The following is a 21,552-nucleotide window of genomic DNA, read 5'->3' on the forward strand; positions in this document are numbered from 1 at the left end:
TGAGGCCCTGTCCTCTGTTCTCCGCTTCCATTGATCCAAATGGCAGACAAAATGGTAAATAGGCAAGTTTTGTATTTCTGTTGTGTTGTGCATGTGTTGTGTTCTGCAAAAAAAAATGGAGTTTATGGTTCTCCATCACCCTGTCATGGAAGTGGAGGACCCACATGCCCACACAGAGGGCTTTCAGCAAATCATAGGATTGCCAGGGACTATAGCAGGCAACCTGGTATATTCCCACTGATGGCTGAGGTACAGAAGGGAGGAAATGGAGGGGAGGGAAATCAGGGTGCACGCCAGCACTGCAACTGTGCACTGACGTTTGCTTCTGGTGAAAACTGGAATTCATGTCATGGGATACTCTAGGATTTGCAAAAAACAAAACAAAACCCTCTACGGTTTTAGCATACAGTTTTTAATGAATCCTAGAGCATCCCGTGACGTCACTTCTAGTTTTCACTGGAAGTGATGTCAGCACACTGGTGTGACCACAACCATTATATTGTTCCTCAAGTTGTCAGCTTTGGCCTAGCAACCCTAGGAAGTCACTACTTCTCAAGGAGTCCAGATTAAAATATCTCCAGCCAGTGTTAATTGGGCCTCTTGATGAATCTAACGCGGCTAAACTGGAATATCTGTTGTCTGATAGAAACCACTGGTTATCCAGACAAGTAGCTAAATACTGTCTAGGGATATGCAAGACACATGGAAACAATATTAAAGATGATGCACAGTTTTAAACCCATTTGACTAGCTCAAATGTCCATGCAGCTATTTTTGTTGTTGTATTGAACTATTGTTGTTTTAATGATGTTTTAACTTTGTAATACTGGTCAAGGACAACAATAAATTACAATGAATGAATGAAAAGTCACTACTTCTGAGCTGCTTTTCTCTAGCTATAGAATGGAAATAATAATGACTTCCCTCCCTGAGAGAGGTAGAAACAAATGAGGAAAGTGTTTTGCCCATTAGGAATGCTCCACAAGATATAAATAATGATTAGAAATCAACCTCCCTTTATGTGTCTTTATAGCCAGTCAGGATTGGTACTTAGTACCTGCTGCTCTCTGGATTATTACCAATAGCAATTAAGTCTGTGTGAGTTTCTGTAATGCCCCCCTCATTCTTCCACACTGCCTTGCTCCTTGTACTTACCCTCCTGTCGTGCTCCTGAATTAATAAGCAGCTTCTCAAAAGACAGAAGAGAAAGAGGGAATCTCTCTCCAACTGTCTATTTCTTCATTTCCAATTATGGTTGGCAATTGCAAGTCAAGTCTTAGCACCTGCTGCCTTCTTGGGGCTCAGAAGAAGTTCTCTCAGGCAATGAGCAGAAATACTTCTTGTAATAAGCGGAAGTCACAAGCATACAGTTGTGTTATCGATGTACTGCACTATTACTGCCTTCTCAGTTTGAGTTCGGAGAGTATCCCATGTTGGGATACTAGTTTCCATAGAATTTTTTGAGGGGTGTGCTAAAGCATCCTCGTCACTTCCAGGGTAAACCCGAAATGGACATGATTTCACTGTGTACTGCCGTGCATGCAAGTGGATCGCCCCCCTTCAGCTGGCCTGCTTCCCCCACCCTGCCAGCCAACTGAGGGCCAGTGGGCAGGACCATTAATTGGTGGGCAATTTACCACCATTAACTGGCAAATGGGAATCCTGCTCCCAAATCATAAAGCCAAGTCAAGGTGGCTTACAATAAATATAAAACTATTCAGAGTTAAAACAATTCAAATCTAAAAATAAATCCCAAAAGCAAAAAGACTAACCAAGCAAAAACAACAGCAATCAGAACAGATTGTTAGAATATGCAATGCAGCAAAACAACAGGAAAATAATAACTGGCTTAACTGAACTGTCGGAGCTTGGAGGCCCAGTGAAAAAAGCAAGTTTTCCAAAAGAGAAGAAATTATGCCTGTTGAACTTCCAAGGATTGAAACACCTCTGATAAGAGCTGTGCATTAGTGGAATGGGCACGTACCACCAAAGGACAGGACAAGCCCACTTGAGTGTAACAATTCTTTACTGCAGACATAATCAAACATGAAAGTATCTGTGATGAAGCCCTCTTCCTTTAGAGGGACCCAAGTAACAAATAAATAATGTATTATCTTACCTAAAAGATTTTGTTCTATTCAAATAAAACAATAAAACCCTTCTCACATCTAGACTACTGAGTTTTTGTTTTGCATCAGAAGTAGGGGTGGGAAAGAAAACAGGTAAAAGGATCTCTTGTGTGAGGTGAAATTTGGATACCACTTTAGGTAAAAATTGGGGGCTTGGCCTTAACACGACTCTTTCATAAAGAGTCAAGAAACCTTCATCAGATGTGGAATCTAAAAGCACTCCAATGAATTGAACTGACGGAGAAGGCTCGAGCTTAGACTTTTTCCAATTAATAAGCAAGCGCAATCTTTCATAAGTGTGGATGATCAATGCCAGATTCCTCCAATAACTGCTCTCTGGAAGAGGCAACTATTAACCAGTCATCCAAATACGGACATATAGTGCAGCCCTGTAGTCTCAGGAAGGTGACTACGGATGCCACACACTTCATAAAAACTTGTGAAGCAGTTGCCAGACTGAAGGGAAGGACTGTGTATTGAAAAACCTTCCCCGCATATCTAAATCAGAAAAATCTCCTGTGATTACTGTGGATAGCGATGTGGAAATAAGCATCTTGTAAATCAAGCACTGTGAACCACAAAACATTGTTTAATAGATGTAAAACTGACACTAACAAAACCATACAAAATCTGGAAACCGATAAAAATGTGTCAGACTTCTTAAATCCAAAATTGGTCTATTGCCTCCACCTTTCTTTTGTACAAGAAAGAAGCAAGTATAAAAACCAGGGGGAGAGTCTGGAGTAGCAACCTTTTCAAGGGCTCCCTTGGTCAGAAGGGTTTCCAACTCGGCCTGTATCTGAGGCAAGTGGTTGTCCACAGCGTAACCGACCAGTTGAGGCAGTGGTAAGGAGGAAAACCCTCCTCAACAATAGTGAGCACCCAAGTATCACTAGTTATAGATTGCCATTCTGAAATAAAAATTGTTAGCCTGTTCATAAAGAGTGCCAATTCATGGGGTTGACACCCAGCTAGTCAGAAGGCAGTCTTGCTCTGAATTTGGGACTCTTTCCCCCCTTGTCCATGATGACCACCCCTAGGCCTGGAAGTAGACTTTCATCTCCCAAATTGTTGCTGGGACTGAAATCCTCTGTGTACAGGATACTCAGTGGGGGGAGGCACTTTGCTCCCTCTGATATGGGTGCCATGGTTGTCGGAAGGGTGTGCTTGGAAAAGGAGGGACCAGTTGAAGTAACTCCCAGAAACTTGGTGGTCTAATGATTTCTCTTTATCTGAGACAATGTATCATCAATTTTCTCAGAGAAAAGCATAGTATTCTACTCTACAGTGTGTCTCAAGAGATAGGGCTTTTGAGCATAGCCAAGCATGACAATGTAGCACAATGGAGATAGCCATGGCTCTCAATGACATATCCACTGCATGGCAGCTAGCATTGATTTGTTGCTTCAATAGCTGTATAGTCTCGGTTTGAAGAAGGCATGCCAGGGACTTCTTATCCTCTGGAAGTGAGTCTAAATAGGAATTAATTTTTTCCTATAAAAATAAGTGATAGCCGACCATAATAGCCTGATAGAGATTCTATGTAAGTGCGGCAGAAGAATAAACTTTCCTAAGGTGTCTAACTTTCTATCTTCCTTGTCTACTGGTACAATATGGTTACTCTGCCTGCCCCTTGGTTGCATCTCTTCCATAACAAGAGATGACGGTGGTGGGTGTACCAAGGAAGGCACAATTTTCCTTCTTCACCTTGTAGAAATTTTCTAAATGTTGAGACATTGCTAGGAGTGATGCCGGTTTGCTCCATGACTCTGTGGTCATGTGAAGAAAACCTTCCGGCATTGGGAAAGCTACCTGTCCCCCAAGAATCTGAGTAAAAATGACACAGGATCTTGTCCTTCAGGAGATGTGAAGTTGTTGATATGTCTATCTCTAAGGCATGAGCCATAGGTAGCATTTGTTTTACATATAGCTTGAGATCCTCTGATGGTGATACTGAGGAAGTGTCCCCAACACTTTCATCAGGGGAAGGGTCAGAAGATGCTTCTGAGCTAGCCTTGGAACTGACGATGGCCTCGTCTGAGATGTTCTCATCAGATTCAAACATATGCTCTATGCCTGAGGATGTTTGTGGAGCTGCAACTGTTGCTGGAGCCAAGGGTCTCCATGAGTGAGGGTGGGAGTGCATCGGATATGGTCTTGGAACTGACCTGGCGTAATCGCCCCATTCCTGTAGATATGCTGGTGACATAAAATAGGGATAAGGTTGCCACAGCATCATAGGGAAATTGGAAGGCCATGGAACCAATGTAGCAGTGTTGAGTCGAGATTGTCTCAGATCTGGGGGTTGAGTCGGATCTGGTTCCACTTCTTCCTCCAAAAGAGACACATCTGAGGATAAGGATCGGATGGAGGGCATCCTAGGAGGTGGCGAGGGTGTTTCCTTTAGTTCAAGCAACAGTTCCAGAGCTGGAACTGAGCAAGTCCAATGATGTTTTGGATCTGATTTGATTTGGTCCTTGAATTTTGTTTTCATGCTAGCCTTTTTTGCTGGTGGTTCCAATGAGCTCCTCGAAACCCACTGAGAGCAACGTTGAGTCTGAGCCTGCTGTGGTTCCGGTCTTGGAACCAGTGGGGTGGACATAGTCAAGGCCACAGATGGAAGTTTGGGAGTTTTGTCTGTCACTGACAGACACTTAGCAGGCGAGTCCAAATAAATGCCTTCTCCTAAAGGGCAGTCTTTAATTTTGATGCCCGGTCTCTATGGCCTTTAGGTGTAAATTGTTGGCAAGCCTTACACCCTGACATTGAGGCCTTCACCCAAACAAAATAGACGAAGACTATGGTTGTCAATCTGAGTCATTCTGGCCAGATATCGGGCAAATTTCTTAAAAAGGCATTTATGTGCCATTCACAAGTTGTACCAGCCAGCCACCTTGGGAGGGGGTCAGCAGAAATTTCTATACCACAGAAGGCATGTAGAGAGCCCAGTAGAATAAGTTCAAAACCACCAACAAATGTATTAGAGTATTAGACAAGCTCTGCAGTTCGAAGAAAGAGTAAGAAATACTCTGAGGTAAGTAAGTGACAAGCACGCTCGAAGAAGAACCTACTCTGTCAGTGATGAAGAAGGAACTAAGGGACAGGGGTGCCACTCCGTCAGACCATGTGACCATTTAGATGGGAAACTGTCACAATGGCTCCGATAGAAAGTTAGGCATCCCCAGTGGACTTTTAAGCTAGAAGAAGATATTTCCATGACAGGCCTGCTCATGCACATTCCCAGTGTGGAACTGTACAGAAGACCAAAGATGAACAGCAGCTTTCCTAAAGGAGTAGGTTTTTAAATAATTTTATATTTTTAATGTTTATTCTAAGTATTTGGGGAGTATTGCAATAAAATATTTATCTATTTTGAAAGAATTACAGTTTTGTTTGGAATCTTTCCTACTTGGAGCCTAACAGATTGGACAGGATAGAAATCTGTATGAATATTCAGTTAGAGAAAGAGCAGGGTTGACTTGTTCCAGATGTAGGAAAAAGTACACAGATGGTTTTGGAAACATATGGCACAATTTAAAACTTTCAGATACACGCAAGGAGTAGCTGCAAATGCCTTTGGTTGAATCAGCACTGAAAGTAATTTTGAGAAATTGCAGAACTGGCCCAAAAACAATAAGATGAAATTTGATTAAAAAACATATGTAAAAGTATAACTCCCAGGAAAAGAAATAGCATATATAATATTTCTTTTTCTAGAAGGAAAACTGGCTGAGATTGGCAGTTCTAATCCAACAAGCTAATGCAGCTCACATATTAAACAGAAGGCAGATGCATCCAGAAGGTAGCAAATGGAGTGAAGGGCAGGAATGATATTAACGATATTAGCCAGAAGAAAAGGTTCAAGGAGCCAATTATATTTCTCTGAAGCACAAATGGACATGCATGCATATGCTTTGGAAGACAATTGCATTGTGGCATTTATTATTTAATGCTAGCCTTATTTACTCAGAAATACCTCTTACTGATTTCAGTGGGACATATTTCCTAGTAAATGTGTTTAGGATTGGAGACTCTGGGGCGAACAAACATGGCAGTAAATGCATGGTTGCCACCAAAAACAGCAGCTTTATGTTTGGGAGTTTACTCCCCAGGCCCCCATCAATATCTAACAATCCTTGTCCTGTATTATGCAGTTATGATATTGTGCATTTCCCCATCTCCATACAAGGGGAATACAAGGAAAAGCATAATGCTGTGATGTCATTTTTGTGTGTGTGTGTGCCTTCTAGTCACAGATGACTTACGGCGCTGTCATAGGGCTTTCAAGGCAAAAGACGTTTGGAAGTGGTTTGCCATTGCCTGCCTCCATGCCACGGCTCTGGTGTTCCTTGGAGGTTGCCCATCCAAATACTAACCAGGGCTGACCCTGCTTAGCTTCTGAGGTCTGACAAGAACAGGCTAGCCTGGTCAGGGATGATGTCATGTTAGACGCTATAAATGAAGAGGAAGAAGCAATACATGCAGCTGTCATTTTCAGTGGCAGCACACATTCAGTATAACACCTAGTTTATTCTGTCCATTTGGGAAGTTAGGAATCCAATTATCAAAGAGAATCTTAAAATGTCCTGAAAATTCTGCTGAAGCTTCACCAGATGGAGTAGAATGATCTCAATGAGAACTCATGGGAAAGTCTGTGGACACCCATTCCACTTCCATGATTCAGATAAGAGTTCTTATTATGTATTAAGACAAACACCAACTTTTATTAACAGGCCTTTCAGGGCAGCAGGGCATTACAGGCATTTTGAAATTACAATTGAAATTACATCAGGGAGGAGCTGGGGTTCAATTCCCGGCATCTTTCAGGTAGGAGGTGATGTGAAAGACCTCCACCTGAGATTATGGAGAACTGATATCAGTCAGAGTAGACAATATCAACCTTGAAAGACCAGTGGTCTGATGATTCATTTCATTTATTACGGTCATATGACCAGCATTATAAAAATACAAGAATGGACATCGTCAGCCTTGCCAAGAAAGTCAAGGCAAATTTGGAAACAACAAGAACACCATTAAAAAAGAGTATGACAGTTATTAAAACAAAATAAGTAGAAATTTAAAAATTACAGCTGTAATTTCCGAGCCCTACATATTAACATGCAGTATCTAGCGACATTGATCGAGACCTGAGGATTATTGCCTGCTAACAAGTGGTCCCCTTTAGTTTTGTTCATTTCTACAGAGAGTTTTTCTGGCAGAGGGTAAATCACTTTAATTCTAGCCTCCCTATAGAAGATACACTGCAGGAGCATATGATCGATCGTTTCCACCTCATGAAGCAGACATGGGCACTTTCTTTCTATAAAAGGGATCTTCTTGAATTTGCCTTCAAGTACCACAGAGGGGAGTGTCGCACACCTGACGAGAGTGAACGCTCTCCTGAGGTCTGATGATTCAGTATAGTGGTCTGATTCATGTGGTCATTATCCAAGAAAAACAGAATACAGTCCCCCCACAGAAAAACAGAAATTCCTCTTTACCAAAAGACCTACAACTAATTCTCCAGCAAAGCTTCTCTTAATCTAGTAAGATTATGCAGAATAAAAACTGTCAGGCCACTTATGCAGGGGTATTCACTTTGCAGTCCCTGCTGGACTGCTTAGAGGCTTCTTTTGCATTATTCATGATTTACCGACCTTCAGACGTGACTTCGCTCTGGCCTTGTTCTTCCCCCGCAGTTCTATGATCCTGTTTTAGGATTAATTTCAATACTGCTTTGAGGCAAGAGCAATGCAAATTCCCTCTATTTCCATGAATAGCTCTTAACTTCGGGTTTCTCTCCCCATGCCCATTTTGGCTTCTCCCTCGCATGTGTCTGTCTCTCCCATCCAACCCTTTCCCTCAAAGCAAAGCACAAAAGAGGGAGTTAAACCTTCATGAAATTTGCAGGAAGACACCGAAGAGAGGCTGCAAAGATCGGAAGGCAGCTCCCAGCAAGGAGCTGTTGAAGAAAGGTGGGGAGGAATACCCAGCAAAAGCACACACAGTCCCTTTAAGAGCTGACCTGCCCCCTCCAAATTAAGTTCAACAAGGCTGCGTTTTCATGGGGAGGGACTCAGAAGCTCCGTGATTCACTGGGGATGTCTAATTAATCACAAGGTACTCCTGGAACTGGGTGGTGGGGGGGAGAGAATCCCTCATGCATATGATGAATGCTGCATACCTATTCTCTCTAGTATCAGAGGAGCATGCCTATTATATTGGGTGCTGTGGAACACAGGCAGGATAATGCTGCTGCAGTCGTCTTGTTTGTGGGCTTCCTAGAGGCACCTAGTTGGCCACTGTGTGAACAGACTGCTGGACTTGATGGGCCTTGGTCTGATCCAGAAGGGCCTTTCTTATGTTCTTATGATGTTTGAGAATTCGGAGCAAAAAACTGCAGCAAACTAAAAGCAAATTTCCCCTGCATAAATGACTTCAGTAATCTAGTGCCTCAAATCTAAGGTATGTTAATATGGCTCAGGAATAACTTGCATCAACTACAGCAACATGCATTCTAGCAAGCAGAGATCCAGTACTAAATGGAGGCCCAACCTATGAGTCTGTAGCTAAGTAGCAATCCAGCTGTTGCTGTTGTTCAGAATCCAGACTTGAATCTATGGACTTACTGGCATTCAATTGATTTAACCATCATCTCCTCTCCCAGAGATCCCGGAGAGGTGTAATTATCTGTGCACATATAGGAGATCCCTAAAGAGTGTTTTGAGTATCCTCACCAATATACAATTCCCAGGATTCTTTGGGAGAATGCAAACTGATATAGAATTGACATAATTTTGAAGTAGAGATATGCATGTCCTATTTATTCTTCTGTTTTTGGGTTAATTTGAGTTAGTCATGAAAAGAAGCCTCAGCTGCTTATCAGAGATGGAAAGCAGAAGAAACAGCAGCACCAGCTCATATTACTAGCTCCTTAACTGTATGCCAAGCAGTAAACCCAGGAAGAGTCTCCACCAGGATACAGTCCATAATTGCAGACACATAGCAAAGCAGAGCCAAGGTGTCTGGAGCTGGACCTTGCCAGCCGTCACAGCTGAAATCACAGCTGGCATAAGCCCCCCCAGGAGTATATACAGACTGAGCACTTACATCAAAGGCTTCTCCAAACGGCTTCCTGGAGATCCAACAATCTCGCCCAGGGTGCAGAATGTCTGACCCAGGAAATCCTGATGAAGGAAATGAATATGATCATTATGAAATAGTCATCTTCCACTGTCTAAGACTCCCTAGAAATTGGAGGTGAGACATTATCAATGTATCTCCATGGTTATGAGAATTCTATTTCTAGAAGAATTCTGTCCATTCAGTCCCAATTCCCTGAAGCCAAAGCTGTAGTGCAATGCAAATAGTTCAGAGGGGCCATGACTCAGCGGTAGAGCATCTCCTTTACATCTACTGATTTTATTGTAGGTATTTATGATCTCATTATTTATGTTCCTTCTGCTTATTGGTGTATTTATTGTAATATGGATTATTTTGCTGTTTTTAAGTTTTATCTGTTATTTGTGGAAAACTTTAAGTTGTCTTGGGAACTATCTGTTGAATTAGCAAACAGTAATAGTAATACATAGTAGTTAAATGCCTAAAACCAAGTAAGGCACTCTAAAAAAATTACAAGGTAGATTTTACCCAGTGGGCTTATAATTTTTTTAAAATAATAAGCTATAAACTGGACGAGCAGAAGGCCCAAACTTGCTAAAACTAGCTGAAATAAATTGAGATGATTTTTAAAAAGAGAAAGAGAATCAATCACACAAATATCAGCTGGCAAAGAGTCCCATTGTGAAGGTGCAATAATATAAAACAGCACAAAGACATAAAACAGGAAGGGCGGGCATAACAAGCAACAAAGAACCAGAAAAGTACAAAGATAAAAGAGAAGAAATTTAGAGAAATCAGAGGTGAAAGTCCTGTAGAGAATGAATAAATCTGAAGATAACTAGCAGAGCAATCCTAAGCAGGTTAAACTGGCCTAAACCCCTTGACTCTTAAATAGAACGGGGAAAGGAAAAGTAAGCAGTAAAGTGAAATCAAAAGTAGAGAAACATGACCTTATTGGCACACTGGAAAAATTAGGTGGGCAGCAGCAGAGTGCAAAACAGTAACAAGAGTCTTAAGGTAGAAGCAGGAAAGGCTGACTAAAAGAGTATTATGATAAATCAACCAGAATAAAATAAGAAAACAAATCAAAGCATGAGCAGAATCAATAAGAAGAAAACAATGAATATTAGCAGCGTTTGACAATTGAAAGTGGCAAGGCTTAACTAATGATGGAATATGAGAAGAAAAAGGAGTCATATCTTAAAGTATATTGGAAGTGAAGGGCAGTAAAGAATGTGCTTTTGGCTTACGTGTTTTGACAGATCAGGGCTCTTAGAGTCCACATCATACCTAGAATGAAAGAAAAGTAGAAATTAGATTTTAGTCATGTAGAATCTTAGCATGTTCCCCATGTCACTATGTCCAGCCTATGCAGCATGTTAGAAGATGGCAACCTGGCCTCTATACAACATCTGCAAAGGAGGAGATAGAGTGTCAGATAGGAGAACAAACCCGCCACTCTTCCTATATGAGCTCTTGCTGTTTACCTGTTGAGATCAGAGCTGCACTGGTCTACAGCTATTGCTTAAAGCAAAGATGAAGATGGGATTAGAACACAGAGAGTAAGAAAACTACTGCAATGACACCATAAAGGAAACTTCATTTTAGATATACAGATTTTAATTTTTAAAAATTCTGATTGCGGTGTGGGATCCTACTTCTGAACCCATCTTAACACTCCAGCTCTGTTTCATCACACAAGAACAGAAACATATGCTGAAATTTGCCCCATTCCCTAAAATACATGACATTTGCCACTCAGTTACAAAGTAAAATTCCAATTTCCATCATCCTTGTGAAACATTAAACTCTCCACATGAATGCTTCTGGCATGTCTTGATTGTTTTGACTTTAGCAAACTTTAAATAAGAAATTTATAAACTGCCAATAGACACTTGCTATTACCACTGCATGTTACCTATCAAATGCTGGCAGATTCTAAATACCATGCTATCTATTAAATGCTATAAAACTGTCACATGCAAAATAATATTAAATGCTGGCCTTCAAATTGGTAGCTTGTCTGCCATTATTGATCTATCTCTGCAATGGGCAGGCACAGGGGAATGTTGGGTGTGTTTTAGTACAAAATCTCAATCCACACTGGGAAAGGGGAGGCCCAACTGAACTGAGTTTATAACCCCACAATCCTCATGCTGAGTTTCTATGGCATTCACATACAGGTTCATTGACATCTCTGTATTTGCTATTCCCTTCCCTTTCTTTTAAAGAGCTCAGTGCTGCATACATGATTAGGGTTGCCAACCTCCAGGTATTAGCTGGAGATCTCCCGCTATTACAACTGATCTCCAGCCAATAGAGATCAGTTCACCTGGAGAAAATGGCTATGTTGGCAATTGGACTCTATGGCACTGAAGTTCCGCCCCTCCCTAAACCCCGTCCTCCTCAGGCTCCGCCCCCAAAATTTTCAGGTATTTCCCAACCTGGAGCAGGCAACCCTATACATGGTTCTTCCTTATCTTCAGACAACTCTGTGAGGTAGGTTAGGCGGAGAGGCTAAGAGTGGCCTACAGTCACTCAGCAAGCCTTTCAGCAATGTGGGAACTGAATGGGTCTCCCAGATCCTAGACCTACACTCTAGCCACTACTATATGCTGATTCTTATGTCAATGATGAAATTGTTTCCTGAAGACAGAAACTGCGGAAAGCACTAAACTACATCACTGCAGATCAGCTATCAATATGGTTGAATAGTACCACAATTTTGGGCCGCAAATACTGAAATTAATTTTAATTGGGTACCAAATATAGGCACCAAGTAGTCAGAGAATATTTGTTCATTCTGAGAATATTCAAAGAATGTTTAATAGCAAAATTTGCATAGGCGAATGGAGAATTTTGAGAAACAATAGTGCTACTTCACATTCACCAGAGGATTTGATAACGCCAAGGCCCTTTGTGCAGAGGGCATTGAGAGAGAAGAAGAAGAAGAAGAAGAAGAAGAAGAAGAAGAAGAGGAGGAGGAGGAGGAGGAGGAGGAGGAGGAGGAGTTGGTTTTTATATGCCGACTTTCTCTACCACTTAAGGAAGAATCAAACCGGCTTATAAACCTTCCCTTCCCCTCCCCACGACAGACACCCTGTGAGGTAGGTGAGGCTGAGAGAGCATGACTTGCCCAAGGTCACCCAGCTGGCTTTGTGTGTAGGAGTGGGGAAACAAATCCAGTTCACCAGATTAGCCTCCACTGTTCATGAGGAGGAGTGGGGAATCAAACCCTGTTCTCCAGATCAGACTCCACCGCTCCAAACCACTGCTCTTAACCACTACACCACGCTGGTACGCAATAAGGAGCTGTTTCGGAACAGACAATTTCAGAGCCAAAGAACAGAATAATTCCAAAACAGTACAGACAAAACGTGGATTGATAAAACAATACTGCTGGGATTAACTGGAATTACTGCTGTTCTTGGAGCTCTGAGAAAAAACGATCAGCCACTGAATTTCAATGTGTTTGCAGATCTCAGAGAGGGCAATGTACATAGTCATTCTTTACACTGATATTCTCCACCACCCAATCTCTAGAATGCCCCAATTTATGTCACTCACAGATCAAAACGCAAATTTTGCTTCTCTTCAAAAAAGTAATCAAGGATGAACTTGCGCACAAAGTCGGGGTTCAAGGTGTTGTCGATGACTTCAGTCCTGCCAAACTACAAAGGGAGGGAACACCAGTGAGAAGTAGCAAGGGTCCAACACCGTCTCAAATTTATACTTTAATGACTTTGACAAGATTGGTTTTGTGCTTCTTTAAATTATGCACTGGGTTACTCAACCTCTTCCATCCAGTCATTAGATTTAGGCACCCACTCTGCCCTGGTCAGGTGATAAACCGGATGAAGGAGGGATAATTAGCTTACATTTTTTACGAACTTTTTACATAATGAACTTTTAAAACCGTTTTTTACAACACATCTGCAGTGGAAATATATATATATATATCAGTTATTGGACATGCTTTTTGTAAATGTGCCACAACTTATATATCTATTACATTTTTTATCCTATCCTCCCTCCAAGAAGCCCAGGATGTTATATATGGTTATCCCCCTCTTCCATTGTATCCTTACATCAACCCTATGCAGTAGGTTAGGCTGAGACAAAGTGAACGGCCCAAAGTGGCATGCAAGTAATCCTAAGCAGAGTTACTCCCTTCTACATCCACTGAATTCAGTGGGCTTATAAGGGTGCAACTCTGCTTAGGATGGAAGTTCATGTAGGGGATATACTCTGTCATTTGGAAGAAACTAAGTACAGCAGCAAATGAGGCACATGGAGAAAACAGGGAATGTGTAGATAGTTGAAAGGTATAGATTTGACCTTTCTCAAGACAGCAAAGAGGGTGTGGAAGAAAAATGGTTTTAACACAGAAGCAGGGCAAAACAATGAAAACCGGAAAGGGGAGGATGAAAGATTCAGCCTAAAGACAGGAATCTACTGTATGTGAAACTGCCAATTTCTTGTTTGCATCATAAGGATGGTAGCAAAGGCAGCTGCCTTTACACAATGCAAGTCTACAGAGAGTTCATAAAGACGCTGTGATTAAGTCTTTAGGTGCATCAATTAAGCAGATGTTAATTATACGTCATCAGTCCTCAGGGGGTTACAGAATAGCTGGGTGGACTTACAAAGTCTTCCTGTTTGCCACCAATTAATATGTTTAGGGGCTAAATTAATCTCATGATACAACCATGATGACCTTCTGTGTACCTCTGTGTCTGTCTCTCTCTGTGTGTGTGTGTGACAGAGAGAAAGAGAATTACAAATGGCAATGAGTTGTTTCTGTTGGAGGTGCTTCCAGTGCCATAGAGAAGGGAATCCATGTTAGGAATGAAGCCAGCTCTCTGGAAATTGGTTCTTGTAGGTTATCCGGGCTGTGTAACCGTGGTCTTGGTATTTTCTTTCCTGATGTTTTGCCAGCAGCTGTGGCAGGCATCTTCAGAGGAGTAACACTGAAGGACAGTGTCTCTCAGTGTCAAGTGTGTAGGAAGAGTAATATATATAGTCAGAAAGGGGTTGGGTTGAGCTGAATCATTGTCCTGCAAAAGCCTTCGACAATAGAGGAAATTGTTGTAATTCAGTGAGGTATAGAGCTCCTCATGAGCCAGAGGGGGGAAAGGCAAAATACAGAAAGAGAACCTTATCACCTGTGTATAGAGTGCCTAGAGTCTTCAGTTACCTTGTGTGATGGAACATATTTCTGAAACTAAGAAAGGTTGATCTGAATTGCCCTTTAGTAAGTGCTTGCCAAGGCAGAGTCTGGGGATTTTGAATTCACCAGTACTTGGATATCCTCCAGTTCTACTAAGGAAAGCAAAACCTGTGCATGGATAGCAAGAAAATGAATTTCTCAATACTTTGTCTCCTGAGGAGAACAATGAAGGTATCATTGGCCCAAGACTGGCATCCATGGAAGTGGCTGAGGAGAAGACAAAGCACACTTTGTATCAGCAAAGCTCTGGGAGGATTCTGATGACAAAAAGGAGGAATTCGGAAATTGTTTCAAAGTTTACAGCATGGGACCTTGACCATAACGGTGCGGGGGTGGATGGGTGTTATCCACAGCCTCTGACTATGAAGCCCAGTATTCTTTACTATATCCACCTGAAAATCTTTGTTGTTGTCATTGTTTTGCTTTTAAAGTTACTACAGTGTTTGGTCGCATCTACACAGTAATGATATTATGTGTTTCTTCCTTCAATGCTGTGAACGTAAATGCATTTACAGTGGCAATACAGGATCCACACCATTGTTTTCTCCGCACTTTCCATGCCACATCCCCTTTGATCTTTCTCAAAAGACTGTATCAAACCAGAGTTGGGAAAGATTTCAGCCATGTGGATAAAAAGAAAGACAGCTCTGGGATGACATTGTGTAAATGCTCCAAAAAACGTCACTCTGGTTTACACAAAATTGGAGCAAATCCTTCATGAGAAAGCAGCTTTTATGTGGAAAAGTGGGGAAAGGCTCATCTTTTAAAGACATAAAAATCCCAAGTCTGTACAAAATCTCTAAAGCAATCCAAATCACCTCTTGGTGTTATGGTCCAATAGGTGCCTATGACAGTCACAGAACACCTTACAAGCTCTAGTAGAACTTGTAGGGGTAATAACTGGGTTTCACTCACTGTAACCACTGGCTGTCTGATAAAACTGGTTTTCCCAGGACTCAGCCTGAAGGGAAGATGTCCTCATCCTTCACCACCAAATCATTACAAGGTCACAATAATGGAAAAAAAAACTTTGCCAAAAATTATCCGTGCACTTCCTAAGGATACTGATGGCGAAACCTCTGCACAGCATCTGTTTCAGGAACTTCTCTTTGGGTTAGTGCCCAAAAGAAGATGGAGCTCCTTCAGGCAGCACTCTTGTGCACTGAATGGTAAGAGTATAGCCCCCTCCACCTTATAGAGGTGACACTGTAAGAGACACATTCTAGTCCTAAATGGCCTTTTCTCGTCATGTTCCTCAAGCACATTCTGCCTCTGCTTACTAGCGTGCAGTGTGCTTGCCCGATGCCCTGTCAGCAAGGGTCTCTTTTATCTCTTTGGAGCATCCAAAGAACAAGCGGGGCGGGGGGAGACTGAGAGAAACAGCATGCTCTGTGTTAGATTCTGTTGAGACAGCTTGCAAGACACATTGTGAACCTTTGTACACACTTTTGGCAAGTGTAATCCTGTCACTTCTGAAAAATATCCCACACACCCTCAACCAGGTGTGGGTTTTTTTGTATAGGTTTGCTACAAGCAATGTGGACTCAGGTGCCTTCCCAGCATTTGTGTGGCATGAAATGAAAGTGTTCTTAGAGTGCCAAGAGAAACAAACAAGGACTGTGAAAGCTTCAGAAGATGATTTAGAGGGAATTAAGTCTTTTAGATTTCAGATGCCTCTGAACTAGGGAGCTCACAAGATACTCAAAATGACTGGGTGGATTAATTCAACACTTTTCTATCCTGTCACTTCTCCCAAGAATTCAGGGAAGTGTAATCTCATTTTATCTCATCCCAGTTCTGTGAGGAGATTTGCCCAAGGCCCCTCAGTGAACATCCACAGAACTGTGGTGAGGATAAAATGAGAGTACTCGTTCTCTGAGTGAGGATCTGAATATAGGATTCCCTGCTCCAATTTCAATACTCCATCCACTACCCCAACACTCTAAATTGTGGAGCCAGTAGAAGAAGAGTTGGTTTTTATATGCCGACTTTCTCTACCACTTAAGGAAGAATCAAACCAGCTTACAATCACCTTCCCTTCCCCTCCCCACAACAGACACCCTGTGAGGTGGGTGAGGCTGAGAGAACATGACTTGCCCAAGATCACCCAGCTGGCTTCATATGGAGGAGTGGGGAAACCAACCCAGTTCACCAGATTAGTGTCTGCCGGTCTTGTGGAGGAGTGGGGAATCAAACCCAATTCTCCAGATTAGAGTCCACCGCTCCAAACCACCGCTCTTAGCCACTACACCATGCTGGTCTCAGTATGAGTTGATGTGGGGGGGGGGGCATATGCAGGAATTTCTCCCTCAGAGAGGTGTTGTTACCTCTGAGTGCCTCCTCCAACCTCGTATCTAGGGAAGTGGATTCTGTCATTATTATCTACCCTTGTAGCATTTTTCATGGAGAACAGGTAATGATAGCTTAAACAAATAGTTTCTCATATTTTCCTTCAGTAATCCTTAACACTGCACTGTAAGGTACAGCAGTATTATTATTTCCATATTCGCAGATTGAGAGGGGGAGGAGAAATCTGTGGCTGGTGTGATATTTCAACTAAGGATTTTGAAACACACAGTTGTAACCTGCCTTTATTTATTTGCAGAGTTTTTAGATAGCTTTTCAGCTACTTTTTTTCAAAAGTGGTACAAGGAGCTATCACTCAAAACAGTTTAAACATCCCATGTTACAACTGATATAAAAACCCATACACCCAAAATTAGCATCAACTGAAAGAGCAGAAAGCCACCAAACCAAGCAGTGGAAAACTTCTAGAGACAGAATAAAATAATAACAGTGGCAGATCCCAATGAGTATCTGCATGAACCTCTGCTTGGGGGAAGGGGTGATTTCTGCATGTCCTCTGCAGACTCCCACACAATGACCCATGAGATCTCCGAGGGTCCCTGATCACCCCCAGCAACTGTGCAGTAGGCACAGGGGGCTGCAGAAGGAAGGGGGAAGCAGAAAAGATCCATTTCATGAGGAGAACGCTGTTCATGCTTCTAAGGACAATTGTCTTTACTGGTGTTAGCCACTGCACTTACCAAGTTCTCATTTCGCCACTGCACACAACAGAAAACTGAGCGACCTGGCTGATGTCTTCTCCATGCAAAGTTAAAAAGGCAATGACCTAAGCACTGTCAGCAGGCATATAGATCTCTAAATCTGGCAAGAGACATTTTGTTTCATCAAAAGAATTTTAAAACAATCTATTTCATTTGCATGATGGAAAGTTCTTCCTCTGAACCTTAATCAAGTTTGTATTGATAGCAAAGTTATTGACTACAGCTCTGAAACTAGATAGAATCAAAAGCTGTGATTCTCCTCCACCCTGTGCTTCATGTCAATGAATCTAGGTTCGTTTATTCCAAATATTTACACTTTGTTGATTAAAGAAGGAGCTAAACACAATATATAATTAAAACTTATTTCCATATAGCGGGTGTGTGCTTGCCGGGAACTGAACTTCATTAATTGAGTCACTCTCGGTATGCATCTGTTATGTTAAACAGGAAAACACGGATAGTTCTTGTCTAGCGCTTACAATAATAATATGGAAAGGTTCTGGCAATTCCCCCAAAGCATCATCTTGTCACTGGCTGAGCATCTGCTCTTTCAGGGAAAGTACAGACTTCAAGGTATTTTGAAGATATAAATTCCTTAGTATAAGCTCTGCACTGTTGGGCAGGCACCTTGGTGACTGTGTTTGTCTATTCTTGACTCTCTTTTTGACTCATTGTGCAGTAGTATTTTTACTGAGCAGCAGTGATGTTGCTGAAAATAAGGTTGCTGAAATTCAGTTAGTTCAGCCTAACTGGATCGAAGCTCAACTGCCAAGCAATGATGGGCTGTACGATCTTGGGCAAAGCCATTCTACCACTCTGGCATGGTGTGTCAGGGTAGATAAAGAGCAAGTCATGGTGAAGGCCACAGATCTAGGCCAAAAAACAATTGGCTCATCAATGAATTCCTATGAAGGAGGCATTCAGTGCCCCACCGAGATCAACAGCCCCCTCCAGCTGAGATGTCTCAATGACAGAAATTAAAGAAGTGATCATGGTAGTACAGGACTGCAGATACTTTGAGGTGTATTGTCTTCCTTAAATAAGGTGTAGGGCAAGGGTATACCTCCTATCTTACTAGAGGTACTAGTAAGTAGTGTCCAAATTTTACATCAGTCTTTTGACCTAGTTATAATTTACTGAAGGCTTGCCTGAAGGTTAATTCCTCTCTGTAATGCTACCTCAAATATCTCCATGGTTGGGATCATGTAGCAAATCCATAATGCCTCACTCCCAGCTGCCTTTGAGAGCCCACTTCCAAGTCCATTCAGTGACTAACTGGAGCAAGTGGGCTGACAACCTATTCATCTAAGTTTGGTGTTTTCCCTTCATTCTTCATGATCATATGTCAGACCTCTGAAAGTGCGGCTGGCAGAAGCTTTACATCTCCATGTCAATTGCCAGGGCTTCTTAGCGCCCGTGACATTTGGGGGTGTGCGTGTATGCGTGCCGTCAAGTCACAGCTGACTTATGGCAGCCTCATAGGGTTTTCAAGGCAAGAGACCTTCAGAGGTGGTTTGCCATTACTTGCCTCCGCGTCACTACCCTGGTATTTCTTGGAGGTCTCCCATCCAAATTCTAACCAGGGCCAACCCTGCTTAGCTTCTGAGATCTGATGAGATCAGGCCAGCTTGGGGCTATCCAGGTCAGGAGAAGCATACACTTGTTCTGCATGCAATTGTTCTCCACAGAGCATACCTCTTGGGGTCCTTTTTCCTTCTAGAGAGCCAGAATCTATGAGACCGTGCTCTTGCATAAACTGTCTCTCAGGCCTTTTCTACCTTGGTGTTGCAGCTTGCTCTTAAAAGCTTCATCTCATAGCAAGAGCAAAGTGTTCGGCATGAGATGAACAAGACTGGTGGGGCACATGCAATCCTTTGGACAGGCCATTCCTCTGTAGTGCTTATCTACTTGCAGCTTCAATAAAATGACAACATTACACAGAATTTTGTATAATCAAGTCCAGTGAAAAATCTGTAATCTGGGAAGTTCTCAGATTTTATTCAGAATTTTTTTTAAGTTTCCTGTACTCATGGTTGCTCAGACAAATTCAAAAATATGATTTAGAAAAGATAAAGGCACTATATTTATTTACAAAGCTAAGTCTTGGGATAATCAGTGAACCTTATTTATTGACAGGAGATGAATCAGAGTATGAAATTAGTTGAAAAACTCCTAGCAAGTTCCTCTTGTCCCTGTTAGTTCTCTTAGAGTCATCCATACCTCTTGAGTCATAAAACATACACTGTCTCTATGGATCAAGTTGTAATCTTGTTTACTTTGCCTGAGCAGTCGAGTTGAGCATTCCATAAGGGTTCAGAGTCCTATTAGTTTGAAACTATTTCAAATCCAAAATTAACTTTAATTATTAAATGCTGCCCCCCCACCTAGCAATTCATCTACTGCATCAGAATGGTTTACAGCTTCCACTGTTATTGTGCAGTAGACATTGATTACCAAAATGAAGTGGTTATTTATATTACCACACATCACAGATATTGTTCCCTGAAGAACAGTTCCATATCTGAAGATAACTTTCAAGATTCTCTTTGGCCTCATTTTTCCCCTGCCATCCAAACTTCTGATCCCTTAAGAACTCACTTTCCCCAGCTTTTCCTCATTCCTAATTCTTCAAAGGAAGCAACAGGAAGTCTAATACCCCCCCTGCCGTGAGCACAAGATCATAACCATCATAAGCTGCTGTGGAGGATGGAGTGAGAAACTGGTCTTGTTCTGTACTTGAGTAAGGGATGGTAGCATAATTAGAGGCTGGGCCAAATGAGGCACTGCGAGATCTGTGAAAAGATTTCCCATGTATTTTTAGTAGTATGCAGCAGTTGTAGAGGTCGCTGATTTAGATCTGAACCACAGATTGGAGAGAAAGGGGGATTTAAGTCTTTTGCCCTGAACTGTTTTCCCAATCTCAAACACACACAAACACAAACACACAGATGTGCTATTTGCCCTCTGAAGGGCCAAAAGGTTAGGATAAGGAAGGGGATGTGGATGGGGTGGAAGAATTAAATCCTCATCTGCCATGCAATTGTGTGTATGTGTGTGTGCGCATGCCGTCAAGTCACAGCTGACTTATGGTGACCCTGTAGGATTTTCAAGGCAAGAGGTGGTTTGCCATTGCCCGCCTCCACGTGGACTGAGAGAGTTCTGGGAGAACTATGACTGGCCCGAGGTCACCCAGCAGGCTTCATGTGGAGGAGGGGGGAATTAAGCCTGGTTCTCCAGATTAGAGTCTACCTACAGCATGGTATAGTTGTTAAGAGCAGTGGTTTGGAGCGGTAGACTTTAATCTGGACAACCGGGTTTGATTCCCCACTCCTCCACATACCGGTAAGCTGCGGACACTAATCTGGTGAACCGGGTTGGCCTCCCCACTCCTACACATGAAGCCAGTTGGGTGACCTTGGGCTAGTCACAGCTCTCTTAGAGCTCTCTCAGCCCCACCTACCTCACAGGGTATCTGTTGTGGGGAGGGGAAGAGAAGGTGATTGTAAGCCGGTTTGATTCTCCATTAAGTGGTAGAGTAAGTTGGCATATAAAAACCAACTCCTCCTCTTCTTCTTCTTCTTCTCCTCCTCCCCCTCTTCTTCTTCTGCTCCTCTTCCTCCTCCACACCATGCTGGCTCCCATGTCATTGTTACTTGGGCAAATACCAGTTCTCTGAACTGAGATGCGCCAGCTAAACTGACAAAACACCAGCTCAGAAATCCAGAAATGTTCTTTGCATTTTCCTGCCTGCCACCGTAGACAGTCCCTGTGCTTAGCATACACTGCAGCTCTGAGACTGCAGGGCAGGGAACTTGGTGTGGTGCAAAATTCAGCGTCCTGGTTTCATGAAGCCATTCAGACAGTGCAGACAGGCTTGCCAGTGTGCTGGCAATGCCTAGCGAAATCTCAGAAGCCTGGGGTGTTTTTATTCACATGAATGGGATTTTCAAAGGTCAAGCTCTGTGACCGGAGGTCACATAGATCTCTTTGCCCCATAACAAGC

At 42.4% G+C, this 21,552-nt stretch overlaps 1 protein-coding gene across 1 annotated transcript in view; it reads right to left on the reverse strand.

The window, feature by feature from the left end:
- Positions 1–21,552, reverse strand: part of LOC130494075 (copine-5) — a 178,718-nt gene that overhangs the window by 101,211 nt on the left and 55,955 nt on the right. Inside the window, exons 4-6 of the mRNA XM_056867722.1 lie at positions 12,819–12,922; positions 10,502–10,541; positions 9,240–9,316 (exon numbers count right to left, since the gene is read on the reverse strand). Coding sequence (XP_056723700.1) covers positions 9,240–9,316; positions 10,502–10,541; positions 12,819–12,922 — 221 coding nt within the window. The remainder of the gene's footprint in view (positions 1–9,239; positions 9,317–10,501; positions 10,542–12,818; positions 12,923–21,552) is intronic.

The sequence above is a fragment of the Euleptes europaea genome, chromosome 2 (assembly GCF_029931775.1).
Source record: "Euleptes europaea isolate rEulEur1 chromosome 2, rEulEur1.hap1, whole genome shotgun sequence".
Lineage (NCBI taxonomy): Eukaryota > Metazoa > Chordata > Lepidosauria > Squamata > Sphaerodactylidae > Euleptes > Euleptes europaea.